We start from the raw sequence: 15,871 nt of genomic DNA on the forward strand, positions 1-15,871 counted from the left end.
GCAAATGAGTTCCTGCTAGGCTTTTTCTACCATAAAAGCCCTGGTGACCCCCAAGGAAGACCAGGGTCATGATGTGGAGTTAGGCAGTGGCAAACTACCTCTGAACATCTTCTGCCACGAAAGCCCCATGGGGTCACCACAAGTCAGCTGTGACTTGACTTTCCACTTCCAATATTCTGCCCACTCTGACCTGAATGGCCAAGACTAGTCTGATCACATCAGATCTCCAAAGCTAAGCCATCTCAGCTCTGGTTGGTTCTTAGATGGGACCAGGGCTTTTTTTGTAGCAGGAACTCCTTTTCATATTAGGCTACACCCTCCCCCCCAGATGTAGCCAATCCTCCTGGAGTAGGCCCTGTAAGAAGAACCCTGTAAGCTCTTGGAGGACTGGCTACATCAGAGGTTTTTGGCCTTATATGCAAAGGAGTTCCTGCTACAAAAAAAGCCCTGCATGAGGGACCATTAAGGAAGTCCAGAGTTTCCAAGCAGAGGCAGGCAGTAGCAAATCACCTCTGAATCTTTCTTGCCTTGAAAATGCCTCCAGGGGTCACTGTAAATCATCTGTGACTTGATGGCACTTTCCACCAACACCAGGAGTGGATCATGAATATACATATGGGCAGAGGGGTTTTTTTGTAGCAGAAACTCCTTTGCATATTAGGCTACACCCCTTGATGTAGCCAATCCTCCAGGAGCTTATAGTAGGCCCTGTAAGAAGAGCCCTGTAAGCTCTTGGAGGATTGGATACATCAGTGGGGTGTAGCCTAATATGCAAATGAATTCATGCTAAAAAAAACCCCAGCATATGGGGGAAAAGGAATGGAACAGTTATCTACTGATGGGGCAGATGGGGACTAGATCTGGCTTCACCCATTGGATTTTAGGGGTTGCTTTTTCTGGATCCTTTTAAGAATGCCAGGTCCCCACATCACCCAAGTGGGGGTATTTGGAGGGTGTTCCAGGATGTCCCTGACAAGATGACAGCACCTGGAAGTGATGTCATCATGTCAGGGGCATTGCATGATGACCCGCTGAATTGTGGGCAAAACTCTATGGTAAAACTGGCTTCCAACATAGAGTTTTTCCTCAAACCGGAATGTTGCTGTGTGACAACCCTGACATGATCTAAACTGGGAGAGGACTGCCCCCCCCCCACATTGCTAAAGAGCTACTGTTACTATAAGATCACTATAAGGATAGAAGAGCCCGCCTATATCAAAATGTGCAGCACCATAGAATGCTTTAAACTGCAATTGTATTTTATTGATTTTAAATTGTAATTTATAACTGTTTTGAATTGAATTGATTTTTAGCCGCCTCTGAGTCCGCTTGCAGAGAGGGCAGGTTAGAAATTGAAATAAAATAAATAAATAAATGATGATGATGATGTCACTTCTGGGGTGACAATGCATCGGGGACGTTGCAGGGCAATCTGGCTGTTTGTGAGTGGGGTTTCCCCCACTGGCCAGCTGGCTCATGGCAGGCAGAAGCCCCCAAAACCAGGGGAAACCCCGCCAGGACCTGGGGACTGGCAACCCTACTCTAGATCCTACCTTAAATGTCAAGCTCCAATGTCTATGCCTGGCGTGCTTTTGAGAGTAGCTTCACGAGCCTACTGGGTGCTTTGGTGCTTGCTACAATTCTCAAAAATTAAGCAAGACCAGGGTATCCAAAACTGGCTTGGGGCATTCTTGGAGATTTTGGAGTACCACCTGGGGAGGATGGAGTTTGTGGAGGGAGGGAGCACCAGCAGGTGTGTGATGCCACAGAACCCGTCTTTTTGGAGCTGCCATTTTATCCCGGGGAACTGATCTCTTTAATCTGAAGACCAGTTGTAATTCTGTAAGAATTCCAGGTGCTACTTGAAGTTTGGGAACCCTAATAAAGGCCTCCCAACTACCACAAAAGGATACAATCAAAAACATTGTTCCAGGCTTCTGTATAGTCTGTGTCCTTTTATTGTTGCTCGAGTTATGGGTGTGCTTTCAGGTATATCGAGGTTGCCAGCTCTGAGTTCACAAATACTTGGAATTGCTGGGGGTGGAGCCCATGGAGGGGAGGGCTTGGGAAGGGGAGGGACTTCAGTGGGGAATATGCCCCGGGGTCTGCCTTCCAAAGTGGCCATTTTCTCCAGGTGAACTGATCACTGTCTTTGTTCTCTGAAGATCAGTTGCAATCCCAGGAGATCTCCAGCCATCACCTTGAGGTTGGCGACCCTGGGTATACCTGAGCCAAAATTATACTTGAAATTAGCTGGCAGGTCTTCAGGAGTCCCACAACACAAAAGTGCTCCATGTTTGGGCTGTAAAGTCATCCACTTAATTCCTCGTTGGGACAAAAAGTTCTTTGATTTTATTTTGTTGTCTCATGTATTCCTGATCACCTTTCTGAATTCCTCCCTGCCCCTGTACCCCCCACCCCCACCCCAGCATCGAACGTATCTCCTACTCGGAAACAAGCTTATTTGCAGAATGCAACAGTCACTGCGGGTGCTCGACCAAAGTGTGGGATCCGGTTTGTGGAGAAAATGGAATTGCATACGTTTCGGCATGCCTGGCTGGATGTGACGTGGTGAACGGAACTGGGAGAAGTACAGTAAGGCCTTCCTCTTGGACTGCACACAGCTGCCCTTCCATGAAGCTATCATGCTTAGAGTGGCTGAGAGCTGTTTATTCATTTGTTCGTTCGTTCATTCATTCATTCATTCATTCATTCATTCATTCACTCATTCACTCATGCATACATACAAATATTTATATCCCAATTTTCTCCAACAAAGATCCAAAGCAGCTTACAAGGATAATACATAAGCTAACCAATGCATGTCAAACAAACAAATCTCCCAAAACTAATGCATCACAGGATGGGCCTGGATTTATTGGCTAGTTTGATAGATAACAAGCTACTTTGATAGAAGTCACAGGCTGTGATTCATGGGGCCAAGAGCTCTTTGGCTCTTGTCCTTCAGCTTGTGCCCACTGGCTCATACCTCTGGCCATGTCCAAATGCCTGAGACAGGGACAGGAAAGATGTTACACAAAGATGTCACACATCTGGCAAAGATGTCCCTCCTCTTAATCCATCCCCTCCTTCCTGCTAAAGAGCTTCTTGCTGTGCTCAAGCTTTTATCAGGCACCTGAGACAGGAAGACGAAAAATGAAGGAGGAAAATATGATTGAGCCATAGTGAAGCCGTGTCTGTGAAGGCCAAGAAAAGACCTGAGGGGAATATTTGACCCAGTCTTGAGCCAGCACTGTTATCTGTACTTTTAGTTGAAGTCTCCAAAAGTCTACATTTATTTATTTCATTAGATTTGTATCCTGCCCTCCCCTTACGAGCTCAGGGCAGCTAACAACATTATAAAAACAACAATTCGGCTTAAAAAGAAGACAACATAATAAAATAACAATATAACAATTTACAAAACTATAGGCTGGTCATCCAAGATTCGTTTGCCATCGCTGCTATTGTTGCATTGGTACTTACATACTACAACTCATATTACTAAATACTCCTATTACTACAACATCCTTCCCCTCAAAGGGCAAACTAACCTAAAGTAAGTTTTAACACAGATCTTGTTTTCTTAAACTATATCATGCAGCAGTTTGTGTTGCACTTGTAGTGTACCGTAGATAAAGTAGTAGTATTCTTATGTTAAGAAGGAAGTATTGACTGCTTTTCTCTTGGTTTAGAGTTAGCGCAGTGCTGAGGAGGCATATGTTGATTGGTTATATGCTTCTGCCTTTTTTGTGACTTAAATCTTGCTATAGCTACCAAAGGTGAGCGATGGAACGGTGTCAGTGAACAGGAACCGATGCTTTCCTTGTTTTCTCTTATTTTCTTTATGTTTTAAATATTTTATTCGGTATAAAGAGGGGTGGGGAAAGGAAGGAATAAAAGAAGTTTGCTATTAACATTTCTGCATTGTTCAAAAATAGGAAATTTATAAAAAGCATACAAAAAAGAAAATAAAAGAATTTTTTTCTTGTAAACATATGGTGTACCCAGCTCCCAAGAGGCACATGTGGTGGGAGAAGATCCTATAAGAACATAAGAGAAGCCATGTTGGATCAAGCCAATGGCCCATCCAGTCCAACACTGTGTCACACACAGATCAACTGTACTGTCGATCCTCTCCCTGCATTTGCAATGCGATGCAAAAGCAGGGATAAAGCCCCCCCCCCCCAGCACCTCTTGAGAGACTCGCAAGAGGTATACGGGAGAGACAGCTACTGGGCACCAAGTCACGCATTTGGCACCCTCAGAAGCCCAGCACCCTAGGAGAACACCTAGTTTGCCTAGTGGCAGGGCCAGCTCTCCATCCAAGTGCGAATTATGGCCAATCCTGCTTGGTTTCCCAGACCCAATGAGTTTAGACTGGTTTGGGCCATCCAGGTCAGGGTGCTTAGAGTGCACTGGGTGCACCATTCCAAAATTTAATTAAAATTTAATTACTTTCTCTGCCCAGGAATTAACATGTCCCTGTCCATTAGATTGGGGTGGGCTTTTTCAGCATCTGCCAATATCTAAATGCAAGCTTTACAACCACAGGCTGTACTGTTGAGTATATTACTCCCCTGACATTTCCTGGATTCAGGAGCAACCCACATCTAGTCCTCACATGATTCCAAATGATCCTTTTGCAGGTATTTGAAAACTGCACCTGCATTCCAGCTTCGGGTTTTCCGTTGGCAAACAGCTCAGCAGTGTTGGGCCAGTGCAGCCGAGAAGAGGCGTGTGACACCATGTTGCACTACTATTTGATTATGACTTTGGTTACCTGTATAATTTATTCCACTGGAGCCATGCCGGGTTACATGGTCCTAATAAGGTATGCAGGCTAAAAATACCTGTTTTTTAAATAACCAGTGAAATTGTCATGAGAAGCTGCATTTGTATTGTATGCTAGCTGAGTTTTATATTTTGGGGCAGATGTTATCAATTTAAGAATTATCCAGGTTTTTATTTTGAGTAATAATGGCTTGTGCATGAGTGGAGGTTTCTGCACACAGCTGCCCTTCCATGAAGCTATCATTCTTAGAGTGGCTGAGAGCTATCTGTTAATTAATTAATTAATTCATTAAAAAAGGTAAAGGTGGTTCCCTGTGCAAGCACCAGTTGTTTTTGACTCTGGGGTGACGTTGCTTTCACAATGTTTTCACGGTAGACTTTTTACGAGGTGGTTTGCCATTGCCTTCCCCAGTCATCTACACTTCCCCCCCAGCAAGCTGCGTACTCATTTTACCGACCTCGGAAGGATGGAAGGCTGAGTCAACTTGAGATGGCTACCTGAACCAGCTTCCACTGGGATCGAACTCAGGTCATGAGCAGAGGGGTCCGAATGCAGTACTGCAGCTTTACCACTCTGTGCCATGGGGCTCTTATTCATTCATTCATACAAGTATTTATATTCCAGTTTTCTCCAACAAAGATCCAACGCAGCTTACAAGGAAAATACATAAGCTAACCAAGGCATGTGGGAGAGCATCTGTTTGGCATGTAGAAGGTCCCAGGTTCAATCCCTGGCATTTCTAGTTGAAAGGATCTGGCAGTATGTAATGGGGAAGTCCCCTGCTTGAGATGCTGGAGAGCCACTGCTAGTCTGAGTAGAGAATTCTGACTCTGAAGGACCAGTGGCTTGATTCATTATAAGGCAGCTTCATGTATTCATATGTTCATGAGATGATGATTTCTTAGTGCTCCTCCTTTGACACTATGGAGTATGCAGTGGAGCTTTGGTCGTGCAGGAAAAAAGCCTTGCAATCACTCCCAGGTGTAGAGAAGAAAGAAGTGAGTCCAGTATAGCAGGGGTGGCCAACGGTAGCTCTCCAGATGTTTTTTGCCTACAACTCCCATCAGCCTCAGCCATTGGCCATGCTGCCTGGGGCTGATGGGAGTTGTAGGCAAAAAGCATCTGGAGAGCTACCACTGGACACCCCTGCAGTATAGGGTTGCCAATCCCCAGGTGGGTGTCAAAAGAAAACCCCAAAGGGTTCTGTGGCAATCAGCATCACAAAGAAAAGACTTTTCAACGTAGCTTAGAAAAATTCAAGCATTCTGTTATCACTCTCATACAAAATATTTCACAAGTCATACCCTGACAGACAAACACCCATACTTAGTGCAAAAGAAGGATGTGGATAAGTATGTAAACAGTCAAATCCTGGAAATATACAAAAAAATCCTTCCACTTAAAGAGAATCCCCGGTCCAGTTCCTGAGGAGACCACGTGATGGTTAGAGTTCCACCACGTCCAGTTGTCTTGTATAATAGTCTTGAAACACAGAAAACACAGTGACGAGGTAGTACTTTTATCTTCCCTTGTTTCGATTGAAGCTTTGACCAGCTTTCTAACAATATCAGAGCATGGCAAGATTCCACAATTTTGGCACACAATTAAGTTTCAGTTTACAAGTCTTGGCCGTGATTCTCTGTTTGGTTTGCACAATCCCCAGGTGGGGGCAGGGGATCCCCCGATTTGGAGGCCCTCCCCCTGCTTCAGGTTTATCAGAAAGCGGGGGGAGGGGAGGGAAATGTCTGCTGGGTTCTCCTTTATTCCCTATGGAGACTGATTCCCATAGGGTATAATAGAGAATTGATCTGCAGGTATCTGGGGCTTTAGGGGCTGTTTTTTGAGGTAGAGGTGCCAAATTTTCAGCATAGAGTCCAGTGCCTATTCTCAAAACACTTCCCAAGTTTCAAAAAGATTGGACCAGGGGGTCCAATTCTATGAGCCCCCAAAGAAGGTGCCCCTATCCTCCATTATTTCCAATGTAGGGAAGGCATTTAAAAGGTGTGAGATCCCTTTAATTGCGATGGCCAGAACTCCCTTCAGAATTCAATCATGCTCATCACACCCTTACTCCTGGCTCCACCCCCAAAGTCTCCTGGCTTCACTCCCAAAGTCCATAGGTATTTCTTGAATTGGACTTGGCAACCCTAGTCCAGTAGCCAACCAACCATGACACAAATCTTTGTTTTCCTCCATTAAAGAACAGCAAGACTTCCAGAAAGATTGTTTCAGAGCGTATCCCTGTCATCTTCAATAGAAGAGCTAGATATGAACCAAGTAGCACTTTAGAGACCAAGGAGATTTTCAGGGTCTATGCTTTCGAGAGTCAAGGCCTCCTTCATCTGGAGTAGTGGGATAGCAGTAGATCCATCCCTGTTAACTCCAGGCATAGCCACATTTCATATAGTTCTGAGGGAAAGTAGAACAGAGTAGGGTATTATCAGCATACTGATAACCTTGCACCAGGGCTTTTTTTGTAGCAGGAACTCCTTTCCATATTAGGCCACACACCCCTGATGTAGCCAATCCTCCTGGAGCTTCCAGTAGGCCCTTTACTAAGAGCCCTGTAAGCTCTTGGGGGATTGGCTACATCAGGGAGGGGTATGGCCTAATATTTGGAAGTGGTAGCAAATTTTTAAGCTGTATGCCAGTTGCCTCCTTGCCATCTAGAAGCAGAACGGCTAAAGCAAGATACCTTGGCATGTGAAGCCGCCAACCCGCCCCCCCCCCCAGCTGATTCTGGCTTTTTTCCTCTTAAAAACTGTCCGGAGTGCTTGAGTGCATGAATGCTTAACTTGTTTGGGGGAGGGGGGGAAATAAGAGTGGTCCGGCTTCTGAGGTGTCCTGCCGTCGGATCACGCCAAACCACCTTGCATACGGGATAGGGCAACCTCTCTGGGGAGTGTGTGGAGGCTTCAGGATGCATCTTTTTGAGCCGGCCTGATTCAGGACGCCTCCCATCTGCCCTAGAATGCCCATCTGTTATCAGCCATATTGTAGCACTTATTTTTTTCAAAAATGTTCACCTTCCTGTCCAGATGAATTGCGTGGAATACATTCTTTCTAAAAAAACCATATTGCACAAAAAGATGCACTGAGGCTGGGGGAAGTCTAGAAAGTGGATAAATTACAGGACAATGGTGTATGGATGCTATTGGACACCATTGTGGAGAAAAACCTCCACGTGGATGTCACCCTAGTTAGAGAGCCAGGATTGGATGTGGGGACTTGTTGAGTATTCATGCTAGGGTTGCCAAGTCCCCTGCGTTCTCTAGTGGGGGACTTTTTAATGCACACGATGCAATGTCGTCACCCGGAAGTGACGTCATCGCGCCAGTGCCATTGCTTACAGCTGCTCTAGGCATTTCCAGGAAAACTCTATGGTTTTTCCAGATGCTCTAGCCATTTGGGAGGGAAAAACGCAATGTGGGCTGTTGGGCTGGGAACCTCCCGGGTGGGGGGACCCCCACCTGGACCAGGGACTTGGCAGCCCTAGTGTTCATGCTGTGGCCAACCTGGGTTTGCCACTGGGTAAGGTATGAAACAGCATTCCAAAGATAATTACTTTATAAACAGATGCACATAAACATACAGTTGCACAACTGCCTTAACTGTAAGCAGTTCAAGAGCAATCGGATGCAAACAGCCAAGGGAAACAAATACTTCATCTATTGATTAATATGAAATGTTCTTATTACCTAGGTCTCTAAAGCCAGAGGAGAAATCATTTGGGGTAGGACTCCATGCCCTGGCAGAAAGAGTGTTTGGTAAGTCACATTTACATCCCAATCAGAAACAGAGCATTCCTTGATCTCTGAGAATTGACTCCGGAAGTAGTTTCTCATATTGGGTATAAGGATGGTTCTGATATCCCTGTCATCCAAATTTCTCCCTAGAGAATTGAAAATTATCTGGTCTTGCTTCCAAAGTGGGACTGATGCATTAGGAACCTTCCTTTGTTCTATTTTTTTTAATTGCTGCATTTTGCACAGAATGTCGGGATGTTGCTTACCAGCTTCCAGTAGACGGTGCCCACCAATCCTCCCCATTGCTCCAGTGAGCAGTACAAGGAAACATGCAACATCATTTCTGTTCAAAAGAAACAAGAAGTGACATCACCATTTCATGATGTTGCTCTAGGAATCCCTCATATCTTTGTGGTAAAAACTATAGAGAGGGACGGGATTCCTAGAGTGTTGCTACAATGCAGTGAATAGTCAGGGATAGTTTATTGAGTGAAACATCAGAATACATTTATGCAGAGCTTTTTTGCATATTCTGTATGGGGAACTCATCTGAGGTAGCATGCTTCTAGAGGATGAAGATCCAGGGGCAGGGCTTTTCTTGGTAGCAGGAACTCCTTTGCCTATTAGGCCACACACCCCTGATGTAGCCAATCCTCCTGGAGCTTACAGTAGGCCCTGTAATAAGAGCCCTGTAAGCTCTTGAAGGATTGGCTACATCAGGGGTGTGTGGCCTAATATGCAAAGGACTTCTTCCTATTAAAAATCCCTATCCGAGGGGATCTTGGACCTAAACAGATTGGGAGATTTAGAGCTCTGGGAGTATTGGTGGGGAGCCAAGTGAGAACTGGAGGAGAAGTTCAGGCAATAATCTGAAGAAGGCATGTGAAGAAGGATGGGATGAAGTAAGTAACCCACAGTGTGTGTATCTAAAAGAAGAAAAGAGCATATCAGATCATGGCATAAAAATGCAATTACATGGGCTTTGATATCAGTTATCTTAAGCAGAAGAACAAAAGCACTAAAAACAATCCTTCCTGTGCCATATAGCTGGAATTCCATCACCCATTTATTTTGGAGCTATGATCGATACCACTTGCTTGAAATGGGGGACAAAGAGCTGTGGGGGAGAAGGAGCATGCCGAATGTACAATTCTGACACATACAGGTACCAGAGTTCTACTACTTCTTCTAATGCTTTACAAAAAGGATGGGCATGACCCACATTTTTGTGGTTCAGTTTGTAGTTTGTGGCTGAACCATGTATGGAACCATGAAACCATATGAATGGAGAGGTTGGTTTGAAAACTGATTCGGTTCATATCAGTTGTGAGTCATTTAAAGTTCAAATTCTTGCTTTCTACTCTCCACAGCTTTTTCCAAGGAGCAGAAAGTGGGGTTTAAATGGCTCTGAGATTTTTAACCTCCTGCTTTCTGCTACCCATGAAAAGTCATGGAGAGTAGAAAGCTGTAGGCGGGGAGGTGGGCTTTAAATCATACAGCTGAGCATCAGGGCTGTTTTTCATGAACTGCATCAAAATTTGTGAAAGTTCATGACAGGTCTTCAGATCATGAACATTGCTTTGAGTTCATTTTAGCCAATTTAGTTCATCAGCTGGTTTGTGCCCAGTCCCTTCGACAGAGTGAAGTCCATCAACTTTTTGAGCCTGTGGGTACCTTTGGAATTCTGACACAGTGTGGTGGGTCCCTTCAAAAAATGGCTGCAGGAGTAAGCAGAACCAACCAACCACAAAATGGCGGCCGCAGGAGGCAAAGCCAACCACAAAATGTATAGTGAGGTTATGAATTCCTCTAATTGTAAGTCTCTAACATTTCAGGTGGAAGCTCTAATTAACAAGTTGCCTTTTAAAAGAAATACATTTCTTAAAAAATATTTTCCTTTATACACAGAACACACCTTCAGGCAGACAGTGAAGATATTTGTGATGTGGTGACAGCTGCTGCCTAAGCACTTTTTTAAAAAAACAAAACAAAACTGCACAGCCAATCAGATCCCCAGTGGCCAATCAGAACCCCTGCTGGTCAAAAGCCCCACCTACTTTCTAACCCCCCCCCCCCCCCAAACCTTAACCTGGAAAAAGGTGTTGGTGGGAGCCATGGCACCCATGCGCACCCTGCTGGGGAGCCCTGCTGTAGAGCTCAGGAGTAACTGCACATTATATGTGACAGTATACTTCATGCCTTTCAAAAGGACTGAACACAAAATGGAGAGGCGGAGGGGTGGTGCACCGACAACATGATGGTTTCCCGTGTTCTTTCTGCTGCTGCTTCCACAACAGATCCTACTTTGACTAACCACAACACCACACTGGGTCTGAAACAAACCTCTGGGTGTGAGGCACTTGAGTGTTTTGTCAGATAAAGGGAAGTTAGTGAAGAAAGGAGAATTTTGGCGATTCGTGGTTAATGCCGTTCCAACTGTATTCCAGACTGCTGTACCTGACTGTGCCTGCTATTCTCCGTGGGGTATCCTACATCCCTTGCGTGTGCATACTCTTGATTTTAAGGAGACAGCCTAAGAGCAGGACAACTGGAAACCTAGAGATTGAAGCCAAAGAAGAGGAAAATTGAGTAGGCGAACAGAAGAAGGCACCAGACACCCCAAAATGTACAAATCTGCACCTAGAAGTAATTGATAGTGTAAGCAAGGACTTCGGTAAAGACTAGGTGCACTTCAAGTGAAGGTGATAAACGTCATTTTAAGATGCGATGAAAAGAACTGAAATTTCTTACAGGTACTCTCTCTGTCTCGATGGATTCAAAGTGCAAAACATGAGGTTCCACATATTTACTGGTGATCAATAGCAGCTTGAACCGGCTTAGTTTCACCTGTGTTATAACTTGAGTATCTCACCTGTTACAGTCTTCCCAGAATGCCTATGGCAAGTAGCAGTGGTTGACAGATGCTGTCAGGTCTCCATCACAAAGGTTGTTTGTGTATTTGTGTTTATTTCAATGCACCATCTTGTAGGTCAGTTTTCCTTTTGCATTTCTACTGTCTGTATAAGGCTTTTGCTATTGATGTAAACGAGTGTCATCTACTGCCAAAGAGAATTGCCTGGCAACTTTCTACCGGTAATCTCAACTTTCCACCGGTAATTATAATAACGCTAGCCTACCTTACAGGGCTGTTGTAAGGGTTTTGGACATAATACAAATAAAATGGCTTGAATACTTAGGAAGTTAGATGTAAATGCAAAATGTCATCCATATACAAGTGTGACATGAACTAAACATGCCCTATATTGGTATATAAAAAGGTAAAGGTAGTCCCCTGTGCAAGCACCAGTCGCTTCCAACTCTGGGGTGATGTTGCATCACAACATTTTCACAGCAGACTTTTTAAGGGGGGGTTTGCCATTGCCTTCCCCAGTCATCTACACTTTGCCCCCAGCAAGCTGCGTACTCATTATACCGACCATGGAAGGATGGAAGGCTGAGTCAACCTGGAGCTGGCTACCTGAACCCAGCTTCTGCTGGGATCGAGCTCAGGTCATGAGCAGAGAGTTCAGACTGCAGTACTGCAGCTTTACCACTCTGCGCCATGGGGCTGCTATATTGGTATATACATCAACACAAACTGCTAATGTGGTGTCATCTCTGCAACAAATCACACCAGTGAATATTCTCCACAAAAAGTCTGAAAGCAGCTTTCCTCACGAGTGAAGAAATCTGATAAATATCTTGGGCAAACAACTTTTTTGCTTTAATACTATCTTACACAATTATCATCTTTCTTTGTCTGATCTTACCACCAACCCTTCTGAAGTACCATGTGGGAGATTTTGGAATCTTCCATATAAAGATTGTCTTTGCCTTTGTGGCCAGGATAAAATCGATATCTTATCTCATAAAATACTGGAATGCTCTTTTTAAAAACTGTTCTCAAGAATCACAGGATTTTACCTGTTTTATCACAATGTTTGTTTAATAACTTTCAAAAGGATGTTGTTCCCTATCTGATGCCTGACAGTGATCCAAATATAACCTTATCAGTTGCTGAATCCCTGCCGATCATATTTTTCCTTTCACAACAAATTCAATACTCATCTAGTCATTGCTCAAGAAGATCGATTGATCAGAGGAGCTCTGGAAAAGAAAGATTTAAAATGACAATTTTTCTCTTACTGGAAATGTTTGACTGAGTGATATTGACATATATATCAATGTACATCTTTATCAAACTGCTTATATCAAAATAGTTTCAGAGGGTAGCCATGCTGGTCTGTTGTAGAGCAGCTTGAGTCAAGTCCAGGAGCAAGTTAAAGAAGAAGATGAAGAGGAGGAGGAGGTTGGCTTTATACCCTGCCCTTCACTCAGAGGAGGAGGAGGATGGTATATACCCTGCCATTCACTCAGAGTCTCAGAGGAGGAGGAGGAAGAGGAGGAGGAGGTTGGCTTTATATCCTGCCGCTCACTCAGAATCATAGAGGAGGAGGAGAAGGTTGGCTTTATACACCGCCCTTCACTCAGAGTCTCAGAGGAGGAGGAGGATGGTTTATACCCTGCCATTCACTCAGAGTCTCAGAGGAGGAGGAGGAGGTTGGCTTTATACACTGCCGCTCACTCAGAATCAGAGAGGAGGAGGAGAAGGTTGGCTTTATACCCCGCCTTTCACTCAGAGTCTCAGAGGAGGAGGTTGGCTTTATACCCTGCCATTCACTCAGAGTCTCAGAGGAGGAGGTTGGCTTTATACCCCGCCATTCACTCAGAGTCTCAGAGGAGGAGGAGGATGGTTTATACCCTGCCATTCACTCAGAGTCTCAGAGGAGGAGGAGGAGGGAAGGTTGGCTTTATATCCTGCTGCTCACTCAGAATCATAGAGGAGAAGGTTGACTTTATACCCCGCCCTTCATTCAGAGTCTCAGAGGAGGAGGAGGAGGAGGAGGTTGGCTTTATACCCTGCCCTTCACTCAGAGTCTCAGTGGAGGAGGAGGTTGGGTTTATACTCTGCCATTCACTCAGTGTCTCAGAGGAGGAGGAGGTTGGCTTTATATCCCACCCTTTACTCAGAGTCTCAGAGGATGAGGTTGGCTTTATACCCTGCCATTCACTCAGAATCTCAGAGGAGGAGGAGGAGGTTGGCTTTATACCCTGCCCTTCACTCAGAGTCTCAGAGGAGGTTGGATTTATACCCCGCCCTTTACTCAGAGTCTCAGAAGAGGAGGAAGTTGGCTTTATAACCTGCCCTTCACTCAGAGTCTCAGAGTGGTTTACCATCTCCTTGCCTTCCTTCCCACCATAACAGACACCCTGGGATGTAGGTGGGGCTGAGAGAGCTCTGAGAGAACTGCTTTTAAGTAGAACAGCTCTGTGGCTGACTCTCAACAGCTCTGTGATCTGGTTCTTAAAACCTGCTAGTAATCCCCGGGCCAAAGGAGGCCCATCTGAAGTCAACCAGGGATAGGGCATTTTCAATTACAGCCCCTTGCTGGTGGAACCAGCTACCGGAAGAGGTGAGGGCCTTGTGGAACCTTGGGCAGTTCCGCAAGGCCTGTAATACAGTCCTTTTCTGGTTGGCATATAACTGACTGGTACCTAAAAACTGCAAAGGAAGGTTGTAGAATAGCACCACACTGTTAGATCGTTTTTTGTTTTATTGTTTTAACTGCTGTAAATTATTCAATGTATTTTAATATTTATTAACCCTATTGTTTGAATTTTATGTTGTAAGCCGCCCTGAGCCCGCCTCGGTGGGGAGGGCGGGATATAAATTGAATTAATAAATAAATGAATAAATAAAAATAAATGACTCAAGCAGCAGCTGCATGTGGAAGAGGAGTGGGGAATCAAACTCCATTCTCCCAGATCTGAGTCTATGCAGTTAACCACTCCCCAAGCTGGCTTTTGGGGGTCAAGATTTTGAGACTCAAAACTCCTTTCCTCTGACAAAGGGAGCTTTGACTCTCAAAAGCTTATACCTCCAGAATCTTGTTGGTCTCTAAGGTGGTCCTGGACTTGAACCTACCGACTTACACATGTTACAGTTACAAACATTCAGAATTTACACATCAATAACAGGAACACATCAGGCAAAGTGCCAACATAGAACTTACAGAGGTGCTGAACTAGGTCTTTTTTTTCTGGGGGAACATGGTAGGACAGAGTTCTGGAACCTCTTTGTGGGGACAAAATTATCAAAAAATGTTTAAAAGTTCATGAGAGGCACCTGTGTATTTCTCCTAGGGTTGCCAGATCTTACCTGGCTCTGGGGGGGGGGGGGAGGATTTTCCCAGGGCCAGTGCTACTGAGTCTGCAAGGTAGGTGGCTGCCTGGAGCGCCATCTGGTAACGGGTGTAGTGGTTAAGTGTGCGGACTCTTATCTGGGAGAACCGGGTTTGATTCCCCACTCCTCTACTCGCACCTGCTAGCATGGCCTTGGGTCAGCCATAGCTCTGGCAGAGGTTGTCCTTGAAAGGGCAGCTGCTGTGAGAGCCCTCTCCAGCCCCACCCACCTCACAGGGTGTCTGTTGTGGGGGAGGAAGGTAAAGGAGATTGTGAGCCACTCTGAGACTCTTCGGAGTGGAGGGCGGGATATAAATCCAATATCTTCATCATCTTCTTCTTATAATGGACTGCTGCCAGGGCTTTTTGTGTAGAAAAAGTCCATCAGGAGCTCATTTGCATATTAGGCCACACCCTCTGGTGTCACCATTGTTTTGCACAGGGCTTTTCTGTAGACAAAGCCCAGGAGGAGCTCATTTGCATAGTAGGCCAAACCCGCTGAAGTCAAGCTAGCCTGAACTACGTTCCTGCTCAAAAAAAGCCCTGACTGTTGCAAAATTGTTATAACATGAATATTGGAATCTATATATAGTTTATTCTTTATTTATATTCACAGCTTTTGTTCTTGCTTGATATTGCACCATCTGAAGACTGGCAGTCCTAGGCTGGGTAAAAATGAGAATGAACGGAAGATCTTTGTCCTAGGCTGACAGCACATTACGCTTTATTGGCTATCTGTTGACAGATATAGATCACAAATGCTATAATGCTGCATAACAGGAACCGGTCCGGTACCTTCCCCTCCTTGTCTCAGATGAAGTCCTCAGACAGACCTGAGGTACAGAAAAGGGTTTTAACAAATCCCTTTGGTATTTACTTCCATTCACTCTTCTTGAGCCAAGGTAACCTGGGAAACTTGAAAGGATACTGAACACTGAAGGCCTACAGAGGGGACAAACAACTAGCCTTTGTTAGATAATCAGTTCATTTGAATTTTTTTTTTTAAATCCAAGTTGCTAAGCTTTTTCACTTAGGGCAGGGTAACCTTGTATTTTGCATTAGGAACTTGATGATTGGAAGCTAATCC

At 44.8% G+C, this 15,871-nt stretch overlaps 2 protein-coding genes across 3 annotated transcripts in view; both read left to right on the forward strand.

Annotated features, from left to right (window-relative positions):
• LOC132575757 (solute carrier organic anion transporter family member 1A2-like) overlaps positions 1-11,449 on the forward strand; it is a 52,833-nt gene extending 41,384 nt beyond the window's left edge. The window contains 6 exon segments of the mRNA XM_060244446.1: positions 2,430-2,595; positions 4,650-4,834; positions 8,498-8,562; positions 9,589-9,706; positions 10,989-11,130; positions 11,423-11,449. Of these exon segments, the coding sequence (XP_060100429.1) occupies positions 2,430-2,595; positions 4,650-4,834; positions 8,498-8,562; positions 9,589-9,706; positions 10,989-11,130; positions 11,423-11,449 (703 nt within the window).
• Positions 1-15,871, forward strand: part of CALD1 (caldesmon 1) — a 710,639-nt gene that overhangs the window by 511,930 nt on the left and 182,838 nt on the right. The gene's annotated exons all lie outside the window — the stretch shown is intronic.

This window comes from Heteronotia binoei, chromosome 8 (assembly GCF_032191835.1).
Source record: "Heteronotia binoei isolate CCM8104 ecotype False Entrance Well chromosome 8, APGP_CSIRO_Hbin_v1, whole genome shotgun sequence".
NCBI lineage: Eukaryota > Metazoa > Chordata > Lepidosauria > Squamata > Gekkonidae > Heteronotia > Heteronotia binoei.